Here is a 23,888-nt window from a genome sequence, read left to right on the forward strand (position 1 = left end):
ACTCACCATTTCATTTTGTCTTTTAACTTGGGTGGTTGAAATCCACTTTTGGTCATTAAGAATAATGCCCTGAGTAGAAATGTGAATCAAAATGTATTTTAAAAAAACAACCAAGCTTATAATTCAATGTTCCAAAAACCAGTATCTGTTACACAGAAGCATACAAACAGGCCATTTAATCCATCTGTGATATACCAGATTTACACTCAACTTTACTGTCACTTCAATTACCACTTCCCAATGTCATTTTGTACGCCTCTATTTAGCTCTCATGAGTATGTTAAGCCTTCCTTCAAGGACAATAATTCTACTTGCTTCAACACTACATGAGCAAAGTTCAAACTCTCAAACGTGTATACAAAAATATTCTAAAATTCCATGTTTGTTCAGTTTGCTGTTATGTTTATGCCTCCTTTACTAACATGTTCAACATGAGGAAACAGTTTCTCAAGATACACCCAACTCATTTTCAGCCACCTAACAGATCATCTCATCCTGTTTCTCAAACAAAACATTGCCAATCTGTTCAATATTTCCAGGTAGCTGCGTGCTCTAAATTCTAGCAATACCCTAATATTTTCTCCAGCACATGATATCCTCTATGTTGTGGAGACCAGATCACCATATGCAAAGTGTTCATGGTATGGTCTAAACCAAGGTTCTGGAAATATTTCGTGTTACTTTGTTATGTATTCTATTGCTCCAAAAACACAGCCAGTGCTCTGGGCAATTTCATTTCAACTTTGAGCCATTTACATTTCATCAATACCAGATCTGTTTACTCATTTACATAAATTTGCTTTATATATTTCAGGGCCTAAGTGGCATCCAAACAAACAACCACCTTATACTTTGCTATAGTGAATGTCACTTGTTACTTACATCAGCATGCATTTTGGTTAATAAGACCCGCAATTTTGGCATTACTCAAAAATTTTGACCTCACACCTCCAATTCTTACATCTAAATCACATTTATAATGAGTACCAATGGAGTGATAGCAGGAGCCACTGGAGAGTCCCACTTCCAACTTACCAACATTAAAAAATTCTATCAACTCCAATACAATCTACTTTTCTTTTTCAACCATCTTTTAATCCATTCAGTTACCTGGCCCTGGACTTCAGCTGCCAAATTAAATCCTAAACTGAAAATCAAAACTATTTTCAAGCATTTCACTCGTTTCAGGAATTAGAAGAAATGCAAATCAGTTACATACTTTGGATACAAAGGTTACTCAATACATGAATCACTCTTAAAATTTTGACGATGAAAGGTTGACAAATTTTTCTTTTAAAAAAACTCTTCCGAGCTAGGTGGGCTTAAAGCAGCCGGTGGATGCAAAGTTTCAGCTTCAAGCCACGGTTTCCTATGCTTATCCAGCATCAAAGCAATTGGTAAAACTTTTGTTTATAAAGGGAGGTTGGAACAGCCCAAAGTACTCCCTAGCTAATGAAATACTGTGGTGGTGTAGAGATACAGTCCCGAGAAAAGGACACTGGACTTGAAACATTAACTCTGATCTTTTCTTCACAGTTGCTGTCAGACCTGAACGTTTCCAGCAACTTCTGTTTTTGTTAGAGAAACATGGTTGCCAATTTGCACCATTCATCTCACAACCAAGTGGCAAAGTTAAGTGACCAGATAATTCGCTTAACTGATTCGGCTGAAGGGTAACTATTGGCCAAGCTGACAAGAACTCCTGAGTTTTAACAAAGTGTAGAGCTTTTCTGAAGGGTCTAGGCCTGAAAGGTCAGCTTTTGTGCTTCTAAGATGCTGCTTGGCCTGCTGTGTTCATCCAGCTCTACACCTTGTCATCTCGGATTCTCCAGCAGCTGCAGTTCCTATTATCTCTCACTTAATCTCTCTGACTTTTAGTATCATTACATAGGAAATAAAAAAAAAACAAAAACAAGCCAAATTTTCCAACCAATCCATTTAAACATTTACATCATGGATTTTACAGTCATCTGAGAAGATAGGTAGGGTCTAAGTTCAATATTTTAACTAAAGATAGCACACCCAAAAATGTGGCACTCTCAGGAGGTTGTGCCATATACAGCAAAACCCTGACAACATCCAGGCTGACTTGATAAATGGCATCTGATATTTGCGCCACACAAATGTCAGGCAACAACTATTTCTAACAATGACGGAATCTAATAATTGCTCCTTGACATTCAATGGCATAAACATTACGGAATCCTACATGTCTATCAACATCTTAGAGGCTACCACTGACCAGAAAATGAACTGGACCCAGTCATATACTATGGCTACAAGACCAAATCAGAAGCTGGGAATTCTGCAACACTTCCAAACCATAAGGAAGGAGTTTGATTGAATAATCTCCAGCATTAAGAAGCTCAATACTATCCAGTGCAAAAAAGCCAACGTGAGTAGCACTCTATCTAAGACCTTCAACATTCACCTCCTCTACCACCTATGTAGCAAAGTAACAATGTTTGTCATCAATAAGATGCAGTGCATAAATTCACCAAGGTGTGAGGTTGTTGACTTGCTCACTGAGTTGGCTTGTTTTTCTTCAGATGTTTTGTCACCATGCTAGGTGACGTCACCATGCTAGGTGACATCACCAGTGCAGCCTCCGATGAAGCAATGTTATTCTACTCCGCTTGGAATTTATATGATCCATTGTCTGAACGCACAGATTTTAAGGAGAGTCCATCATGCCGTTTTGCTGCTAGCTAATGTTCATGTATTCTGATGGCTAGTTTCCTTCCTGTCTATTCAATGTAATGTTTGCAGCAGTAGTTGCATGGTATTTTGTAAACCACATTGGTTCTACGTGTTGTGGGAATGGGGTATTTAACCCTTGTTAAGTGTTTGTTGCTAAGTGGCTATGGGCTTGTGGGCTACCATGATTCCGAGTGGTCTTAGCAGTCTTGTTGTCCGTTCCAATATGTTCTTGATGTAGGGCAGTGTGGTCAGCGTGTTAGGTTGTACTGTGTCCTTCTATTGTTGTCTGCTTTTTAGGCATCTGTGAATGAAGTTATAGGGACATCTGTTTAAAGCAAGGATCTTATACAAGTGTTATTCCTCTTCCCAGCATAGTTCTGGAGTATTGTAGTGTGTCCTGACCTGTTTGAATAGAGTCCTAATGCATCTTTGTTTGTGAACATTGGGATGGTTGCTGTGCAAGTTGAGGATTTGATCTGTATGGGCTACTATTCTGCATACTGAGGTTTGGAACTCCCTGTTTGTCAATCGTACTACTTTAACATCCAGAAATGGAAGGAGATTGCTGTTTTCTTCTTACCTTGTGAATTTAACATGTGTGAATACACTGTTGATGAGGTTGTGGGTCTCTAATCTGTTGCATTTAAGAATGACAAACACAATGTCTATATACCAGATCCACAATTTAAGTTGAATGTGGAGGAGGGTGGTGAGTTCTAGTCTTTGCATGACTGCTTCTGTGATGAGTCCTGAGATGGGTGACCCCATTGGTGTACCATTGATCTGTTTGTGTAGTTGATCATTAGAGGTGAAGCAATCACAACCCAAGCTACAGATCTTGGCCAAAATTTTAATCACCAAGCTATCTTTGATAGGACCTACAAAATCCATAACTTCCATCACCTTTAGGGAAAGGCAGAAGATGCATGAGAACACCATCACGTGTACCTTCTCTGCAAACCATTCAACATACTAATTCTGAATTATAAAGGCTGTTCCTTCATGGTTGCTGGGTCACAACCCTGGAACATCTTTCCTACAAGTGTACTGACACCCACAGCATTCAGTGGTTCAAGGCAGCAGCTTGAGAACAATTAGGGATGGAAAATAAATGGAATAGCCAGCAATGCCTACATCTCATGAAAACAAAAAAGGAAACAAGAAAGCTAGAAAAGACGGGTTAAGAATAAAAAGAGAACAATGCTAGTCTAGACTACTTGCCATGACCTACTTGCCCAGAGAAAAAATGCTACCACAAGACCAAGGCATATACTTTGCATGAAAAAGTTAATAGAATGAACAAAAAGCAAATCAAATAAAATTGTTTAAATTTTTTTTTACGATAAATTATCTCCCCATTGTACACAATTTTTATTTTCATATGCTGCACAAGTTAATAATCACTAAGTTTGAAAATGATAGAAATCGAGATAGTAACTGACTGAGATGCTGATTAGCTTAACACTTTGGAAGTCAGTATCAGGGCTATTACTATTTAAACACCAAACTCAGCTGCCAAAATACATAAAAGATAAATAGTCTATTTTAATCACTGATTAAGCTGTGGTTCAATTTTGATGTTCACAGATGAACCTGCAACCTACTTCTGAAGAAGCTGTCCTATTCACTAGATATGAGTCAGGCAGGAACATCGCTGCTGCTCTGGGAGTGCTGTATTTTTGAGAGGTGCCAAATTCAATGGGGAGATTAAACTGATGCTCTGCCATCTCTTTTTGCGATTTGTAAAAGATCCCAAATATAATCTAACAGCATGAGAGGAATTCTCCTGCTGTCAATCAAAATTTATCCTTTGGCCAACATCTAAGATAGATTTATAAACAGCAAATGCTGAATACGCTCAGCAGGTCCAGCAAAATCTGTGCAGAGAGAAATAACAGTTCAGGCCTATAACCATTTCTCAGAACTGGAATATTTTACGGATATGTCAGGTTTTAAACAAGGTGTACAGGGAGTGGGAAGGACAAATAAGGTCTAAAACAGAGTGAAAGGCAGGAGTGATTAAACAACATCTTTAAATAAGACATTTAGCATAAAATAGTGAAACATTTCACAGGAACATTATCACAAAAAGTAGTACACTGAGCCACAGAAATGGATATTTGAACAGATGGCTAAGACCTGGATTGGAGATGAGTTTTTAAGAGTTGCATTAAAAGGATGAAAACGTGGGAGAAAAGGTACAGTGTGACAGAAGGAAGGTATTCCTGATCTTCGGTTCTCGGCATATGTAATGACCACAGTCAAGCAATTAAAATTGGGATGGACAACAGTCCACAATCAAAAAAGGTGCAGAGATATCTTAGAATGTTTTGGGGATTAATCAACATACTGAAGCAGGCATTGGTCTGTCTCCCAAAAACTACTTAGTTATATCTTAGCTCCGTGGAGACACTGGTTTGCTTTTTTCCCCCTTTTGGAAGGCACCTCCATTTACTCAGAGGTACTGGACCTTAAATGCATGCTATAAAGATCATCAGTTTCTCCATTATCTTTTCAGCATGACCTTAAACAGGACTTCTTTTACAACACTGTCACTGGAAGTTAAAAAGGGTCAATGCCATAGCAGAATCCAAATAGAAGGATAAGAATTCTACAAGCAAGGCATTGCTTAATTGGGAGCCAATATAGGTCAGAAAACACTTTTTTTTTGGGGGGGGGGTATGTAAAGGGAAATAATGGTTGCATCTGAACTAAGACTAGAGTTTTGGCTGATCTTATATGTTTACAGAGGGAATTTGGGAGACCAGCCAGTGGTATATTGGAATATTAGAGTCTAGAAGTAACAAATGCATGAGATGTCAGATGAATAAAGGACAAATGGGTTGATGATGCAAAGCAAAGTGCATGAAAAGGAATTATGCCAAAAGAATTTGATTGATATGATTTAACTTATTATTACTGTCACATACACTGAAATACACAGTGAAAAGTAATATTGGTTCAGAGAAGCTATTGGTGGCAATAGCTGGATCACAACCTGTTCCCTACAGCAGTGTTCAACATCTGAAAATATTGAAGTCAGTATTGATGCCGTACAGTCTTCAGTCCAAAGATGTGGTGCTGCTCCTGAAACCTCTACTTAGCTTCACTAGAAGAATGGCTGAGGCAGAGAGCTGAGCAGTCAAATGGAATTGTGGGACAGAAAACTGAAAGGGCAAGCAATCAAAAGTAGGCTGAACAGAGGTGCTCGGTGAACACAATTAACTTGGTCTTTCCAACATAAAAAGAGGCCACAACAAATCCAGATTGCCAAATCCAACAGACAATAACCATGATCTCAACATGGTCGAAGTCCTGAGCAATAAAAAGAATAGCAAAGAGCTCTTACTTTTACTGCATTTTCAAAGAAAAAAAGTGTTGCAAGGTAGAGATGGTGTTCTGATCACTATTTTTCTGCTCTAAGAACAGACTTTTATGTCTGAAGAAATGGTGGTGGCATCTTGCTGGAGTTGGCAGAAATGACAAAGAATGATCTTTTAAATGTGGAAGCTGATGAAGTGGAAATTAAGAACAACTGAACTTAATAACGCTTTGGAGAAAGAGGCAAGGCAACGCACTGCACAGCAGAGTAGTATTGCCACACATTTCTGCAAAAGAGCCCGAATACCGATCCAGGTTTTGTGTGTGTATTATGGCAATTTAAAAAAACCCTCAGTCATTTTGTTAGGTTTGTTCAAAGGCCACAGAGCAAGATCTCAAAAGTTAAAGAGAACATGACCAGCTCGACAGGCACGTTATTTCTGCAAAATTACGAACAATCTGAAAATCAGTATACCTCATAGGGTGCAAATCAAACATTGGAGGTTGTAGTTCTGCCAGTTCAATCGCTGTAATTCCAACAGCCCAGATATCACAAAGCTGGTTATATCCACCATTCTTCTCCACTGCAGCAACTTCAGGAGCCATCCTACAAAAACAAGAACAGATACAGCCCTCAGATGCAAAAAAAAATTCAGCAACATTAAAAACATGGAGATTCAGTTATCATGTCATTTTCAAATATGCATATTGCTAGCAATATGTATTTTAGGATAATAAATAAACTCAAAGCATACCACAGAGATTTCGTCAGTCACGAAATTTATCACACAGGGAATCAAAAATGCAACACAAAAAAACATTTTTGACCAATTAATAAATGCTATTTGAACCATGTTAATGACTCCTAGTCCATCTAATATGTACCGAGACTTTTTTCTTCCAAAGTTTGAATGTCCAGAATTCCAATATTTGTAGCCTCATTTGCATGACTTTTGCACATTTACTTTAGATTAAAGAGCATTTTATTTTTACATGATATAGTTAAAACCATAACTTTTTAACTGGTTGTTTTGCAGCAGTAATCAAGCCTCAAAATGGAACAGTTAGGTCACGCCTATTAATAAAAAAAAGCAAAGATTTGAAGGGATCAATACTCCGTGTCAGCCACTGCTGTATCGGAACTTGCAAATTAAGAATATCATAGTCCATTATTGATAAAAATTTATGATAGCAAAATCACGCTTGAGTAATCTAATTTAATTTTTGATGAAGCATCAGAGAAGGGTTGTTGAAAGGAATGAGATAATATTGTGCAGATTTTAAAGAAGTTTTGAGAATTATCTATGCAAAAAGGATGATTTATAGAATTAAGAATTATGAAATAGGAGGATTGGTGCTCAACTGGATAAAAGTTTGCATAAGGGCAGATGACAAATCACAATAGATAGTTATTTTGCAGACTGAGGGGCAGGGGAGAGAGACTGTGGTATTCTCTAACAGCAAGTGCCAGGACCAGTTTGCTTTTGCAATGTCATTGGCGTGACATTGAAATACACAACAAAATTTCACAATTTATAAGTGATTCCAATCATGGACGAGTAGCAAATGAACAGATACGTTAGCTCTGCCCATGAGGGAGTTGGAAGCAGAATCAATTATTTAAAAAAAAAAATTTAGATGGGCAATTGAAGGAAATAAATCTGCAGGGCTACAAGCAGCTTACACCATCTATGAAATGCATTGCAACAACTCAAGTAGGCCACTTCAACAGCACCTTCCAAATCTGTACCATACAGAAGGATAGACAGAAGTTCTTCTTCAAAGCACACATCCTCTTAACCTGGAACTAAGTCACAATTCCTTTGCTGTTGCTGGGTTAAAATTGTGGAAACCCTTTCCTAACAACACTGTGAATGCACCCACACCACCATCGCTTGCAGTGTTTACAAAAGCAGATCATCACCACCTTCTCAGGAGCAATTAAACAAGAACTATAAATGCTGCAGTCAACAGCATCCATATACTGTGAACCAATGTTGCAAAAATGCAATGTAGTTTTAATTAGGTTAAATAACACCAAGATGAATATTACTTCACTTCCACTTTCTGGATATACTCCACATCCTTATCACCGCAATTACGACAAAATATAGTGACAGGCTGGGGCCATTGCCTTAAAGGTGTGCATATATCACTTGGCAGAAATAACTTTATTTACCAGTATGGGGTTCCAATGAAGGACTTCCTCTTGGCTATAGTGGCAGTTATTTTTGCTGCAACACCAAAGTCAGCTGAAATGCAAAATCAGCATAAATTAACTTCAACATGCAGCGTTTTCAATCATGAATGATCAGAATTGTTGACATACATGAACTATGTTAAAATTTTAGCCTAGATTATCAAATAAGTGGTAAAGGCATGGTGACTGCCACTGATCCCCGAAACAGCTTTCCATAAAGATTTTTGCTTTTGTTTATTCTGGCAAAATTTGATTTTGCCACCACCTACAGGGCATCTGTAATATCAAAATAAAACAGGCTTATCAACTAACTAGATTGAAGAATTTACAAAAATACCAAAATAGTACGTGAGCAAGCATATCGTGTAGGAAGTCAAAAAAGGTTTGGGCATAGACATGGAATTAAAAGAAGCTGAAACACCAAAACAAGTACAGCAGACCTTGTTTTAACTGGCACCCAATGAACCAGCACTCTCAATAAACTGGCAAAAATAATATACCTCAAATAGCAGAAGTTACTGCATTATTGCAATTCCCCCCCAACATCCGAGTGGTCAGTTGAGGGTGCAAGTGAGAAGGCTCTCTGCCAATAAGTTTCATTTAAGACAAAAGTTGCATTATTTAAGTGATTTATGTCATTAATATAGTATAGTAATGATGTGCATACTCCCTGCATTACTTTTCTATTATTTAGAATACTTTTACATTGATCAAGAAGTCCAAATAATCAGAATATCTGATGAACCTGTACACTCCTGGTCCGTATAGATGCTGGTTATTAAAAATGTTTGCTGTATTAAAATGAGATTTTAAAATCTGCAATTTTAAAATATTCAGCTGAAGGAATAAGACACCATCCTTGTAGATTTTCACATTGACAGAAGTCATATTCATGATTTAGCACACTGTACATAACTCACTCAATAAAGTTGAACATTTTTATTTTTTGAATGGGCAAAAAATGTGGAAATAGTTTAAGTTTGTATGAAATCAGTTCGTGTTGCTTTTATCTGTAGAGATCTGTGTGGAGGGGGCAGGAGTGTAAGACACGATTGATGGAATATTACAAATTTCCACATTCAATTTTGGATAAACGATCCCATAATTTGCAGACAGTTTTGTTGCTAATCCAACTGCAAATCTCTATTTTAAGTTTTTGTCCATCTCATTATGTCAGGATTGCACTCTAGAAATTGTGTATAAAATTTCCCGAAGTACTTAAAAATGAAAGGAAACAGGCATAGGAGGACATCAGACCCTGCTCAGCCATTTAGTAAGATCATGACTGAACTTGTATCTCAACCCTGTCTTCCCAAACTATTCCCATCCCCCTCAACTCCATTGGTATCCAAAAATCCTTTAATATCTGTCTTCAATATAGATTCACAACAGCACAGGAGGTCATTCAGCCCACCCACACACAGTCATCTTTCGGAGGAGCAATCCGGTCAGTCCCACTTCTCTGCCCTAACCTTATGAACATACAAGTTCATTTCCCTCAAAGTTTCCATCTAATTTTCTTGTGAAACCATTTATTCTTGTACACTTTTCTTTGCTATCTCATCTAAACCAGACATAATTTGCACACCTCAAATCAGATTTTGTCAATCTCCCTTCACGTTAAGGAGGACAATCTCAGCTTGTCCAACCAGGCATCACTAAAATTCTTCAACTCTTTTGGTAGCCCCTAAAATGATCCTTAAATGTTTCCCAAGATTTCGTGACCAAAAATACTTCAGTTGTGATTTAGCCAGAACTGTAGGCAGACACAAGACAATTTTATTTTTAAACTCAATAGCTGTATTTATGAAGCCGATATTCCATATGCATTACTACTCTCCTCTCCACATTGCCCGCAGACTTCAAAAGTTCTCTGTACACATGCCTGCAGATTCCTTTGCCCTTGCATGCACTTTAGAACTGTGCCTTTATGTCTTTATATATTGTTCTATATCACTGTCAAAATGCATACATCACACTGCTCTATATAAAACTACATCCGGAACTGGACTGCCAATTCTGAGTCTATGCCCTGTTGCAGTCAATTGGTATCATAAGTATTTGCCATACCACCAAGTTTGGTATCATTGGAATATGGACTAAAGTTTTAAGATTTTCTGAAGGCAAATGAATCAAATACTATGTGTCTTTTACAAATCTAAGCTGGCTGAACTTGATTAACTAAAATTTTCAAAATGCTTGTTGGTTTTCTCCTGATTACTGTTCCAAAATCTTACCAGCCCCTACAGTTCAAAAACAAAGTTGCAGGAAAAGTTCAGCAGGTTTGGCAGCATCTGTTAAGGCAAAAACAGAGTTAATGTTTCAGGTCGTGTGACCCTTCCTTAGCTACTTGAAGTTACTGTTACTTGAATGCCCTTGCATTCTCTCTTGGAAAATGTGTCACAATTGCCACCTTCCAGTCCACTGGCATCTCCCTTGTACAAATGGAAGATTGCAATGTTAATTGTGGTAAACCTTTGTACTATATCCAGCCCCAACTACTTTAGCAACTAGGTGACTTATCAATTCTAAGCATAAAGTACAGCATACCTAAAATGATTAACCACATCCATTCCCTCTACTCAATCTGGTTTCACTGACATTCTCTTACTTTGCATCCATGTTTATAAAGGAAGTATCTGTATCTCATTAGAGTAGAAAGTAATACAAAATAATACACAACCAATTGAGTGAAAATATTTCTAATTCTCCAAGTGGAGAAACATTATTCCAGGTTTGTGATCTCAGTTTTAAATGTTCCAGCCAAGGAAATATTCTCCTGGCACTAACCAACAAATAATACTGAAGATTTGTACACCAGAACTTGATGCGCCTCTAGCCAAGCCATTCCAGAACTGCCAAACATAGGCATCTACTAGGCCATGTGGAAATACAGTCAGGTATGTCCTGCACATGACAAAAGGGGTAAGTCCAACCCAGCTATTAAACATCCCAGTCTATTCTCGATCAGGAAAGTGATGGAAGGGGTTATCAGCAGCATCATACAGCACTTGTTAAGTAATAATCTGCTTACTAACACTCAGTTGGGTTTTTTCACACCTTGTTGTTTCTTAGCTCCTACAAATGGATCTGTTTTTTTTAAAATGTGAATGCTTTCTCCCCTTTTTACTGCATTTAGCACTTTCTTCAATTCTGCCTATTGAATCTCTTTTCCATTTTTAAACTATTTTTAAGATTTCCGCTGTTAGTTCATCAATTTGATAGTGAATATTTTCCATATCTACACATAATGCTATCAGCTGTAAGATTTTGCTATTTTCCCCTGATCTTAATCATCAATGCCCTATTACTTTTAAGCTTTCTGCCCCTTCCTGCCTCACTGCTCTTTTTTGCTTTACAAGTTGCAATTCTCTGCAGAAAGCAGAATCTATTCTCTTGACAATACTCTCTCTGGCCACAACACATTCCTTTTCAAATATATGAAATTCCTTGCAATGAATAAGTCAGTCAAATTCCACTTTAATTGGACAATTTTCAACATTTGTGCAATGCTTTGGAAAATCGTGTTTTATTTAAATTTAAAGCATACCTTACTAATGAATTATGGGAAAGGGGATAGTAGAAGATGCACATGTCAAATACAACTGTTCCTTCAACAGGAAAATAAAATTAGGGAAAATTCCAACCAAGTCACACATGCCTACCGTCAAGCAGCTGCTGTAAGAGCACTAATGATAGAAACCTTGCTGTCTAATGATTTTGTGATAGGATCAGAATTGACAAGGCAAAGGACAAGAGTGGAGCAAAAATTCTTCTACAAAGCTTTTCCAAGCTAGAAGTATTTTAAATTGATTTATGTCAATTACAATGGAAGACACAACAGCCAAAACAGTACAGTATTATCTATGCAATTTCCTGGTATCTTGGTGGTTGGTGTTGAGCCATACTCACTTGATCAGCTAATTCAGCAGAATTACACGAGAGAACTTGAGTTTCTTCTAGTTATGCAGCCAAGCAGCACAATGGATAACTTACAATGTGGACAGTCTGTTACCATATCATGTACAGTGCTTTTGGTAAAGATTTCATTGTTTGGACTCTACATTTTAATTTATATATAGTATGCAGAATTTTTTGCCATAATGATTAATTGATAAGTTGGTTGGTACACTGAAAAGGTTGAATGCATTCTATTTCAGACATCTTAAATTTCTGGCATTCTTCTTCAAAATGATCCCTCAGTAGTTGTCTTCTACAAAAAAAAACCTCTCGTGTCAATAGTTTTTTCAGCACATTTTAGGGTCTTTATTCTCTCTTCTTTACACCCAAAACATCCAAGATAGAATGCTGAACTACCACAAGGCATATTTGGTAACGTGACAGCCTGAATTGTACACTTAAACCAGTCTTACTCGAGAACTGAAAGCCCACTCAGAATCTCCTCTGTGGTTTAGGCATAAGTGGCCGTACAATTGCGCCACTCAGCCATAAAGATCAAATAGATCTTATTCCATGGTGCTAAAATGAAAGATTTCAGCCAGGGTAAGCAGCAGAAATACTGCTGGGGAGATGGGACCATAGCCTACCAAGGGAGGTGGAGTTGGTAAGGAAAGAATTAAAAACCGAGGTCCTCAATGAACTGAAACATTTTTGCTAGGCATGCATTTTAAGAAAGAGACTGTCAGTGATAATCAAATGTGAGGCCGGATGAACACAGCAGGCCCAGCAGCATCTCAGGAGCACAAAAGCTGACGTTTCGGGCCTAGACCCTTCATCAGAGAGCTCTCTGATGAAGGGTCCAGGCCCGAAACGTCAGCTTTTGTGCTCCTGAGATGCTGCTGGGCCTGCTGTGTTCATCCAGCCTCACATTTCATTATCTTGGATTCTCCAGCATCTGCAGTTCCCATTATCACTGCCAGTGGTAATAGTTGGTACAACAATATCTTTTCTTCTAAATATTCCTCATCGAGGAAATTGGGTCATTAACAATTTCAGATCAAGCACAGCTGTGGTGAGCAACTGCATTGTAAGACTCTTCATGGTTTGGCTATTAGCCCATTCTTCCCATTTTTACTTGAGTTGTCCAGTGGAAGGTAAGAAAAATGAACGTGATGTGTAAACCTCCATTCTCTCACTTTACTATATAGTGCTGCACATATTTACTCAAATAGATTATGTTTTAAATACAGAAACTGCCTTTCATGCTTGACTAAAAAGTTAAAATTATCATATTCACATAAAAGGAACAAAAACAAAATGGTATCCATTACCTTTAGCCTTAAAATATTAAATAGCCAAAAATACATCAACATTCCGAGGAATGTTCAACGGACCTGAAACATTAACTCTGCTTTTTCCTCAGATGCTGCCAGACCTGCTGAGCCTTTCCAGCAACTTCTGTTTTTGTTCCCAATTTACACTATCTGCAGTTATTTTGGTTTTTACAAAATATGTCAAGGGTGGAAGTCCTGGGTCATACTCACCTAACTTTACGTCACCATGGTCTGTCAGTAATATATTTGCCCCCTAAAAGAAAACAGTTTAGAAATGAAGTGGTAATTAATTAGCATCCACCAGCTTATTTTCTTAACTTCATTTTTTTAAAGAAGGTCATAACCTACCATGTCCAGATTTCTGCCAATACACAACTAGTTACCTCCAAGGAAATGTCTACTATTTTTAAATTTTAAAAATGATAAGAAACAAGCCTTTTTTTAAATCTTCAAAAGCTATGGACTGCATGGAGAAAGATCGGATTTTAAAAACAGGGATTTACCAGGATAGCTGCATAATTTCACAACAAGGAATTCAACACCTATTGTGAATTTTTTTGGCTATGGATTCCTTCAACATGCAGATGATCAGGATCACAGATTTGTTTAGAAGTGAAGCTAATTGGTTCTTCACTGTATGATCAGGTTGGAACTAGATACTAATTGGAGACAAAAATGCAGAGAAAAAGAAAACAAAAGGGTTTGTTTATTACAAAAACCTGGTCAGTGCCTACAATCAACCTTGGTCTGAAATTCAGGTATACCAGAGTACCGGTGTTTACCACGCTGGGAATTATATGCTTCAATTTACAGCACACCATCCCATTAGATCATAACAATTAACTAGATTGTTCAGCAAAACAGGCTGTCAAACAGCTAATTTCCACTTTCGCATATGACAGATACAGTTTGATTGACAACAAATGTTTAAAAAGTATTCAGTTTACGGAAATTTAGGCTTACCTTTATATCTCGGTGCATTTTTCCTTTACTGTGCAAGTAGCCCAGACCCTACAAACCAAGTTGCACATCATCAAGCACAAACAAAAAATGGCACAACAGTAAAACACAACTGCAAATGAGAATATCCATGGGTCACTTGCCCAATCCATCAAAAGAAAATTCTATAGCATTCAACTGTAATCATGAAAGGGTTTGACTCTACTACCCTCTTAAAAAGATTAAATGCTCCTTATCAACATAAATCTTAAAACATCTTCAATAATTTCTCAGTTGTTATAATTTCACAGTATATTCTGAAATAATGCTGTAGGTTTGCTTTCTGTACACAATTTGCCATTTTTTTGTTTCTCCAAGATATCCCCTCATATCTTCAATCTTTCCTCGCAACCAACAAACTGACAAGGTTTGGACATTATTCCCTTAAGGGCTTAAATTACTTCCCTATCCATTAAATTTCAAACATACTAATGATCTAGCTCAAGGACTGTATAGTTTCACCATAATATTTGATTAATTATTCTTATTCTTTAGCAACTCAAAACATCAAACTATTAACAATTAATCCAGTCACTGAAGTATTCTGAAAGAGCGTCTCTCGAGCAAAATCATCAACTGTGCTTTCTCTCCACAAATACTGTGGAACTAGCAGTGAGGTGTCGGCTGCAACAATAGTGGAACAGGGACTCCTGGCTGCAGTGGGCCCAGAGCTGGGACATTACAGAGACCTTGCATAAGTCCTGGAGCCACGTTTGGCACGCCAGCCGATAAAGATCAACTTTATTTAAATACTTTATTTTTATTCTTTTGTACCTCAAAGTGACACAGGAATGCTGTGACAGAACATTTTTTACTGTGCCTCCCTAGACATGAGAGACAATAAATTTATCATTCATTTGCATCTTCACTCTACTACCAACACTGCTGCATGAATAATAATCTGTTGGAACTCAGTTCATTTTATTTTACATTTCACAGAATTGTTAGGGTGCTTAATTAAATCTTAAATGCTCAACATATATTCCCTTAGCTGCGTAGAATTAATATGTCAAAGGGAATCCTATCATCTAAATGTCATATTAAAGATACTAATTTTTTGTCATTAAAACAAAAATAAGAGAAATTGGCTAGACAGACTATTTTCAAAATGATTATTGGCAGCTATTTACTTTAATTATATTTCTCATAAGTTTCCTCCCATCTTACTCTGTCTGTTAATATGTGCAATCATCTACTCCTTTCTCCCCAAGTTTATCCAGATTTCCCTTAAATATATCTGTGCTATCTCAGTTGGCTAGATGGCTGGTTTGTGATGCAGAAGAATGCTAACAGCATTGGTTCAATTCCCACACTAGCTGAGATCACAATGAAGTTACTACTTTCTTAACCTTGCCTGAGGTGTGTTTACCTTCATATTAAACTCAATACCAGTGGTCTCTCTATAATCCTTCAGACCTGTGGCACTTGGCCTTTACCTAACGTAAGGAAAATTATTGTTATTTCTTTAAAACATTGGTAGGATCAGTAATGGTTATTAAAGAGTGTTTCAAAAGGAATTTTAACACTTTTCAAAAAGAGATCAGCTATAATTTTCATAGGTAAAAAGAAATATTCGCCATGTGAATTTGTGATCCTTTACCTGTAAGGGATAGGAACCAGTGTTAAGACTAGAAGTAATGTGGTTTGGAGACAGAGCAGCGTGAAGTACAAGGGAAAAATCAGCACAAAGAAACAGATACAAAGAAGTGTTGGATCAGGAGAGTTATTATTCTAACCAACTTGTTCATGATGTTATTATCTCACACCTCTGCAATAAGCAGGATTTGAACCCAGGCCTCCTGGCTCAGAGATAGAGATCTCACACACCACTACTGTGCCATAAGAGCCTTTCAGTGTTAACTGTATCCTAGGACCTCAGAATACAACTGCCAGTCAACACAACTAAAGACTGACTCAATTAAGAAAGAAAGTTAGGGATCCTCAGTACCAAAAGTCAAGTTTGAAACAATAAATATTGCACATGGTGTCCCAGTTGTATACAGTTTGATGCAAGCGCTTGTGATTGCATCTTTGTTGTATTGACTACACAGAATGAAATTTAAGTTTTTTTTTCCATTTGAAGCATCATTTGCTTGTTAATTCATTTGTAAATTCCATTTATTTGAACTAAAGTCAAGGTTAATAATTTTCTTTATTTGAGGGTCATGCATCAATTTTATCATCTAGGTTCATGGTTTTCCCCTCAAGAATCATAACAAAATGCCAACCCTATAAAACCTTTTCACAATTTCAAATGTCAATCAGGCCACACTTCAAGTTTCTCTTTTCTCAGTGTCCTAGAAGTTACATCCTCAATTCTCATAATCAGTAACCCAACCAACATGCAATTTATGGGCAAGTTTGCTCTTGCCATAGTGCTGAGCAATGGACATCAGATAATTCTATTCGTTTAAAATCGATGACTTATTTATCTCCTAATTATTAGAAGGTGACAGACAAAACTTCTCAGTATTAGTGAGAAGTCAAAAATCCTCTTTCTCTACTGTGCTCGGTGAGGGCTAGGCTAGTGATACTTGCTCAAAATTACCAATAATTGGAAATAAAATAATCGATTAAGTCATATTAATGAGTGATATTCGGATTAATGGTCAGCAACTGTTTTGGTCAATTGTTTTGTTTAAAGGAGGGGTACACATTCATTTAATATCACGCTAATGCATTCTCCTAGTTGCTGGCAAGAAATTCTTAATGTGCAAAGTCAAAGAGAAACCACATTCCTACCTGCAAAGTTTCTCTGCAAACATAAGCTATCTGTAGTTCTGATAGGGGTCCTGTTACTGTAAAAGCAAAGCATTTCATAACATAACAGTCAATAAACAATTAGTCTACTTCTGCAAATTTTAGAAAACAGAAAATGGAGGAGAACTCCTTTTAAAGTACAATCAAGTCAGTTCAAATGAAATTTCTATAATTCTAAATAAAAACCAAAAGAACTGCAGGTGCTGGTCTGATGAAGGGTCACCAGACTCAAAACATTAACTCTGCTTTTTCTTCACAGATGCTGCCTTACCTAATGAGCTTTTCCATCAACCACTGTTTTGGTTTCTATAATTCGAGTCTTGTAGAAAAGGAACTAAGTAAGGGACAGGTGAAAGAAAAAAAATAGCTAGTTGGGACGAGTGACAGAGGGTAGTGGCTGGAAATGGAGGAACAGATGGAAAGAGGGTGTGGGATCTGAAGAGGAAATTCTATACCAGGACTCAGAGAAGAGGCAGGATGGGAGGCAGGATGGGAGAGGAAAATGAGGGAGAGAGAAATATGGGGGATAATTGGGCAAGAATGAGTAAATCCAGCATTTAAAAAAAACGAATACACAAACATTTTGAAAGCAATTCACAAAAATTTTCTTTTAGGGCTGCAATTCTGGAAGAAAATTGGTCAGTTGGCAACTGTGAAGAAGTAACAGGCTAACATTTTGGACACAAGACCTTCTAACACTGGTTTTTTCCCTTAATAGATGCTATCAGTGTATTGTCAACATTAGCAGTCCCTTTCTTTTTATTCACAAGATAAATTAGTTTAAAATAAAATCACCATTAAATAGGCAAATGCAGCAAGATTCCACAAACAGCAATTAAATGCATTATTTTATGGTTTTAGTTTAAAAAAAAGTAATAGAAACTCTGCTTTTGAATAATCTTGAGTGATTATTTAACATGCAAATTAAATGACCAAACAGGGCAGCAGTTTAATTACTTTTGGGGACTGGGTGGAAGGAGAGGGGCAAGGAACACATGGGCAGGCAATGAGGAGAACTTAAGCAACAAACCGTGGTACATATCCTGAAGTGATCCACCTCCGCAGTACTCCATACAGATCCATAACTTTTCACGGCTAAAACATACAACATATCTTTTAGAAAATGCTTAAAACTTGAGTTACAAAATAAAAAATGGAAATTTTCATTATTCACAAACAGCTGAATTAATTGTTGAGGACAGGGAAAGGATAATCTACAACCGCTGTTGGATCTTTAAATTTAGAGAACAATTAGCTGAATATGTTTTTCATCTTAAGTCAACGTGGAAAATAGTACCTCCACAGCTCAAAAAGATCTACAGTAAACATACGAAAGAAATACAATACAGGTTTCAAACAAAAAATACAAGCCCTGTGAGCCCAGGTTCAAATCCCGCCATGACAGATGGTGTAATTTGAAATCAACAAATTTTGGAATTAAGAATCTAATGATTACCACGAATCCATTCCTGATTGTCAGAAAAACCCATCTGGTTCACTAATGCCCATTAGAGAGGGGAACTGCCATCCTTACCTGGTCTGGCCTAATCCGACTCCAGACCCACAGCAAAGTAGCTTGTGGAATTCATTGCCGCAGAGTGCAGTGGAGGCCGGGACGTTGGATGCCTTCAAGGAAGAGATCGACAAATTCTTGATCTCAAAAGGAATCAAGGGCTACAGGGAGAGTGCAGGGAAGTGGTGTTGAAATGCCCATCAGCCATGATTTAAATGGTGGAGAGGACTTGATGGGCCGAATGGCCTTACTTCCACTCCTATGTCTTACGGTCTTATAGTCAACTGCTGCTGGGCAATAAATGTTGCCTTGCCAACAATGCCCTCATCAAGAAGAAAAAAAGCAAACAGACTAACTCCTACATGCTGCGCCTGTATATTAACTTTCATTCATTTGCAAAGAATTCCTTTGAAACACCAACATTTCCCAGGTTTTCCTATTTAAAAATAAATTCTGCATTTCCAGTTCAGGTGGATAACTTTGACAATGTATGTCATCTGTCACGTTTCTATCCACTCACTCATCCTCTCTTTATTCTTTTGATGTTAAACATACTTGGTTATAATGTCCTTGGAAGTAACAGGAAAGGTAAATATGGTGATGGGTGACATTTTTGGCTTATAACAGTACTGCAGTACAAGAGAAAAAGGATGTTTCAGCAGGTTCAAGGACTCAAACCTTAGCTTTGGCTAAATTAAGAATGGTGCAATTACATTGCTCAGTGTTATACACAGAGCACCAGCTAGTGGTGCAGGAAGAGTCCATTTGACCCACCATGTCTGCTCCAGCTGTAAGCATTTTTGACTGAGTGCCAACCTTCTGTTTGGTGTCCTAGAATGCTGCGTGCTGTTTCTATTTAAATAATCATCCAATGCTGTCTTCAATACCTCAACTGAATCTGTCTCCACAACACTGAGGCAGTGCATTCCAAACCTGCACTACTTTTATTTTTTTCTCCCGCACATCTACTGCTTTTGCAAAATATTTTAAAACTGTGCAATTTGGTTTTGTTTTGGGTGTGAAGTGTTCTTCATGGTCTACTCTGTCCAAACCCCACATGATTTTGAAAACTTCTGTCAAGTCTCCCCTTACGCCTTTGCCTCACCAACAAAAAGTCCACAATTTATACTTCTAAATGAAATTTGTCATCGATGGAACCATTCTTGTAAATTACTTCAAAATTCTCTTGCCAGTGTATTCACATCTTTCTGTAAGTACGGCTTCCAGAACGGTATCCAGACTTCCATCTGAAGTCTGGTGTGGGTTCTGTAAAATTCAGCATAACTACCTTCCTCTTATACTCTCTGCCTTTATTAATGAAGCCTAAAATATTGTAGGCTTTATTAATAGCTCTCCCTACCAGTCCTACCAATTTTATTGGCTTATGTGTATATACACCCAGGTCTGTATACTCCTGCACACCCTTCATTTTATGCTGTCTGCCATGTTCTTGCTACCAAAGTGTATCACTTATCACTTCTCTTGGAAGCACAGAGCTTTGTTTGCTACAAAGTTCTCCATGATCTAGAATACTTCCAGCTGTCATCTGCAAACTAAGATCTAGTTCACTTTATGTATGTTCGTAAAAGCAAGATTGCCAATACTGACCCTTGGGGAACTCCACTATGGATCTTCCTCCAACCTGAAAAAATATCCCTCTTCAGTATGACTCTGCAGACACCTTTTATATCAATGTTGCTACTTTTTATTCTACGGCCAATTTACTTCTTCCCTTAACAAATCCATGCCGACTCATAAAATTGGGCCCATGTTTCCCACGTGACTACGAATTCTTCTCTACGTATGGCCCTCTCAATTGAATTTTCCACCTACTCTAGACTGTCAGTGAACTTGAATGTATTACATTCAGACCCTTAGAAAATAGATGACAGGTTTAGACAAAGGATCTCGATCGGCGCAGGCTTGAGGGCCGAAGGGCCTGTTCCTGTGCTGTTTGTTCTTTGTTCCTTGTCTCAAGATATCAAAGCAGGCTGCAAATAACCGAGACCCAAGTACTGATCGTTGAAGTCTATTTATTCCTACTCCTACTTTATTCGCCAAATAGCTAATTAGCCAACCCTCATCCCATGCTTGTACATGTACAATTCTAAAAGCCTAGTATTTGCATATTATCTTAACAATAGCTCATAGAATGCTTTATGAAAATTCAAAAAACTACAACCAGACTTCCCAAACTTGGCCTGCTATGTGCAACCTAAAAAAAAAAGCTGTGTTTTGTCGAACAAGTGCCCTTTCAGAAATCTCTGTACTTATGGTGCACTCCAACTCCAACACCATGACTGGAGAATTACATTGGTAGTCATGTCCACAGTGGCAAATTTCAAACACACAAATTTTAAGAACAAGAGATAGTGGGAACTGCCGATGTTGGAGAATCTGAGACAACAAGGTGTACAGCTGGATGAACACAGCAGGCCAAGCAGCAGAGGAGCAGGAAGGACGTTTCGGGTCTGGACCCTTCTGAAGATCTTTCTGAAGAAGGGTCTAGACCCAAAATGTCAGCCTTCCTGCTCCTCTGATGCTGCCTGGCCTGCTGTGTTCATCCAGCTGTACACCTTGTTGTCTCAACTTTAAGAACAAATTGAGTTACTTAGAAAAGCTGGGATGAAACCATAAGACCATAAGACATAGGAGTGGAAGTAAGGCCATTTGGCCCATCGAATCCATTCCACCATTTAATCATGGCTGATGGGCATTTCAATTCTACTTACTCACACTCTCCCCGTAACGGTTAATTCCCTGCAAAATCAGGAATTTATCAACCTCTGCCTTGAAGGGATTTACGCCCCAGCCTCCACTGCGCTCCATGGCAATGAATTCCACAGGCCCACCACTCCCATTCTAAATTGATCCCCTCCATATCTAAGGCTGTGCCCACAAGTCCTAGTCTCCCCACCTAACGGAAAACAACTTCCTAGTGTCCACCCTTTCTAACCCATGCATTATCTTGTAAGTTTCTATTAGATCTCCCCTCAACCTTCTAAACTCTAATGAATACAATCCCAGGATCCTCAGCCATTCATCGTATGTTAGCCCTACCATTCCAGGGATCATTCATGTGAATCTCCGCTGGACACACTCCAGTGCCATTATGTCCTTCCTGAGGTGTGGGGCCCAAAATTGGATACAGTATTCTAAATGGGGCCTAACTAGAGCTTAATAAATTCTGAGAAGCACATCGCTGCTTTTATATTCCAACCCTCTTGAGGTAAATGACAACATTACATTCGCTTTCTTAATCACGGATTCAACCTGCAAGTTAACCTTTAGAGACTCCTGGGCTAACACTCCCAGATCTCTTTGTACTGTCAAGTTCAGTGAGGCCAGTCCTTGCTCACTATAGGAGCGCAGAACTATCCCGTTCATCTAAATTTGCCTTTTTTCCTTCTTGCCAAACTTACTCTTTCTCCAGAAATTGGAATCCTTGTTTGTTGTGAAATTATTCCCCAATTTTCTCAAATATTAAAAACTAAAATAAATGTGGGCATGTTTTTTTTTTAAAAGCTACCCATTCTCCCACACATTCACCAGACAGGTTCAACTTGCATTTTTAGGATCCTACAGAATAAAAGAGGCTCTTCAGCCCAATGAGTCTGTACTGCCAAGCTACTCATGCTCCTTTAACATAATGAGATGCCTCAGGTTACTTCATACGAATAATTATCAAACAATTTCACAGAACAAAGGAAATATTTAGAACATATGACTGAATGTTTGTTCAGAGGTAGAAAGTGGAGAGAAATAGGTATAGAATTCTAGAATTTGGATTCTTGGAAGCTGAAGGCACAACAGCCAAGGAAACAGCAGCCACAGAATTCAAAAAAGAGGATATGCAACAGCCCAGATCTGAACTTAAAAGAAAAATCCTACAGCTATGTTGGAACTGTGAATAAAGCCAGCCTTTGTCACTCATCTCCAATTGCCCTTGAGAAGGTGAATGCAAGTTGCCTTCTTGAATTGTCACAGTCCATCCAAATGAGATACCATCTTGTACTATCAGGCTGAGACTTCCAGGATTTCTCTCTAGCAATAGTGATAAATTAGGAATAAGATGCTAAATTAGGACATTATGTGCCTTGAAGGGATATTTGCAAGTGGTGAAAAATGGCTCCAAAGAAGTTACAGTTAGACACCTGTTGGGTCATGGAAGGATTTAAAATTGAGATGTTGCAGAACTAGGAGATAAAGTCAATCAGTAAGGACAGTGGCGAAAGGTGAGTGCAATTCAGAGAAAGTTAGGATATGATCAGAGTTTTGAATCCTTTAAATTTCAGATACAAGAGAAGCTATTTAGCAAAGTATTACATTAGAGTTTAGAGGTTGCTATGACAAACATACAAGAGTATTTTAACACTTGAATGGCTAAACAAAGGCAAAGAGGAACATCACAGAGGAAAAAGCAGACGTGGTAATAAAAAGCTGATGAACCAACCGAGTTTCTTTTTATTTCTACCCGATAGCCATACAATTACACTTGCAGCAAAAAGTCTTCTGTGTTTAAAGAAATTGGAATTCAATCAAATTCTTCAGCTCCTCCTCTCAATCATAATTTCAATATTGGACTGATAGGGATATTAACAAAAAACTTGCAAAAGGAAACCATTTAAGATTTTTCTAAAAATTTGAAACATTGAAGTTAGTGTTCAAGGATAAACACATAGCTCAACCACACCCATTCTCACAGGAAAGTGGAGGACCATTTAGAGAGGAAGTCACTCAAAATTGGTGCAAATCCAAAACAGAATTAAAGACAGATGACAATATTGACAAATGTTTAAGTATGATTCTCTAAAAGATTGTCCAATTGTTGGGTTTTATAGACTTTCACATAATTGTTACACTTGCCCAAAACAAGTCTTTCCAAAGAATACCAAATTCTCCTGCAAGGGTAGGCTAGTTCAAAGATTATTTCAGACATTTATTCATAAATGACAAAAAAAACATGCATAACAAGTATTTCTACATTACCTTTCAATAGATTCTTCACTATTTACATGGAAACAACTGGCAATATTTGTTAATGAACCGCTATAACAACAACAACAGTGTGTTTGTGTGTGCCATTAACACAGCAAACACTGTATTCCTGGATCCCTTTCTTACCACTACTGCCCCCCTTCTCTAACCTTGCAATTGGAAA

General features: G+C 37.8%; 1 protein-coding gene across 3 annotated transcripts in view; it reads right to left on the reverse strand.

Annotated features, from left to right (window-relative positions):
* Window positions 1–23,888, reverse strand: part of map4k5 (mitogen-activated protein kinase kinase kinase kinase 5) — a 155,685-nt gene that overhangs the window by 66,737 nt on the left and 65,060 nt on the right. For all 3 annotated transcript variants that reach the window (XM_059649146.1, XM_059649148.1, XM_059649147.1), the window contains 7 exons: window positions 18,245–18,309; window positions 17,197–17,252; window positions 14,419–14,466; window positions 13,666–13,708; window positions 8,201–8,273; window positions 6,497–6,628; window positions 7–69 (listed from right to left, as the gene is read on the reverse strand). In XM_059649146.1, the coding sequence (XP_059505129.1) occupies window positions 7–69; window positions 6,497–6,628; window positions 8,201–8,273; window positions 13,666–13,708; window positions 14,419–14,466; window positions 17,197–17,252; window positions 18,245–18,309 (480 nt within the window). The remainder of the gene's footprint in view (window positions 1–6; window positions 70–6,496; window positions 6,629–8,200; window positions 8,274–13,665; window positions 13,709–14,418; window positions 14,467–17,196; window positions 17,253–18,244; window positions 18,310–23,888) is intronic.

Source organism: Stegostoma tigrinum, chromosome 10 (genome assembly GCF_030684315.1).
Source record: "Stegostoma tigrinum isolate sSteTig4 chromosome 10, sSteTig4.hap1, whole genome shotgun sequence".
Lineage (NCBI taxonomy): Eukaryota > Metazoa > Chordata > Chondrichthyes > Orectolobiformes > Stegostomatidae > Stegostoma > Stegostoma tigrinum.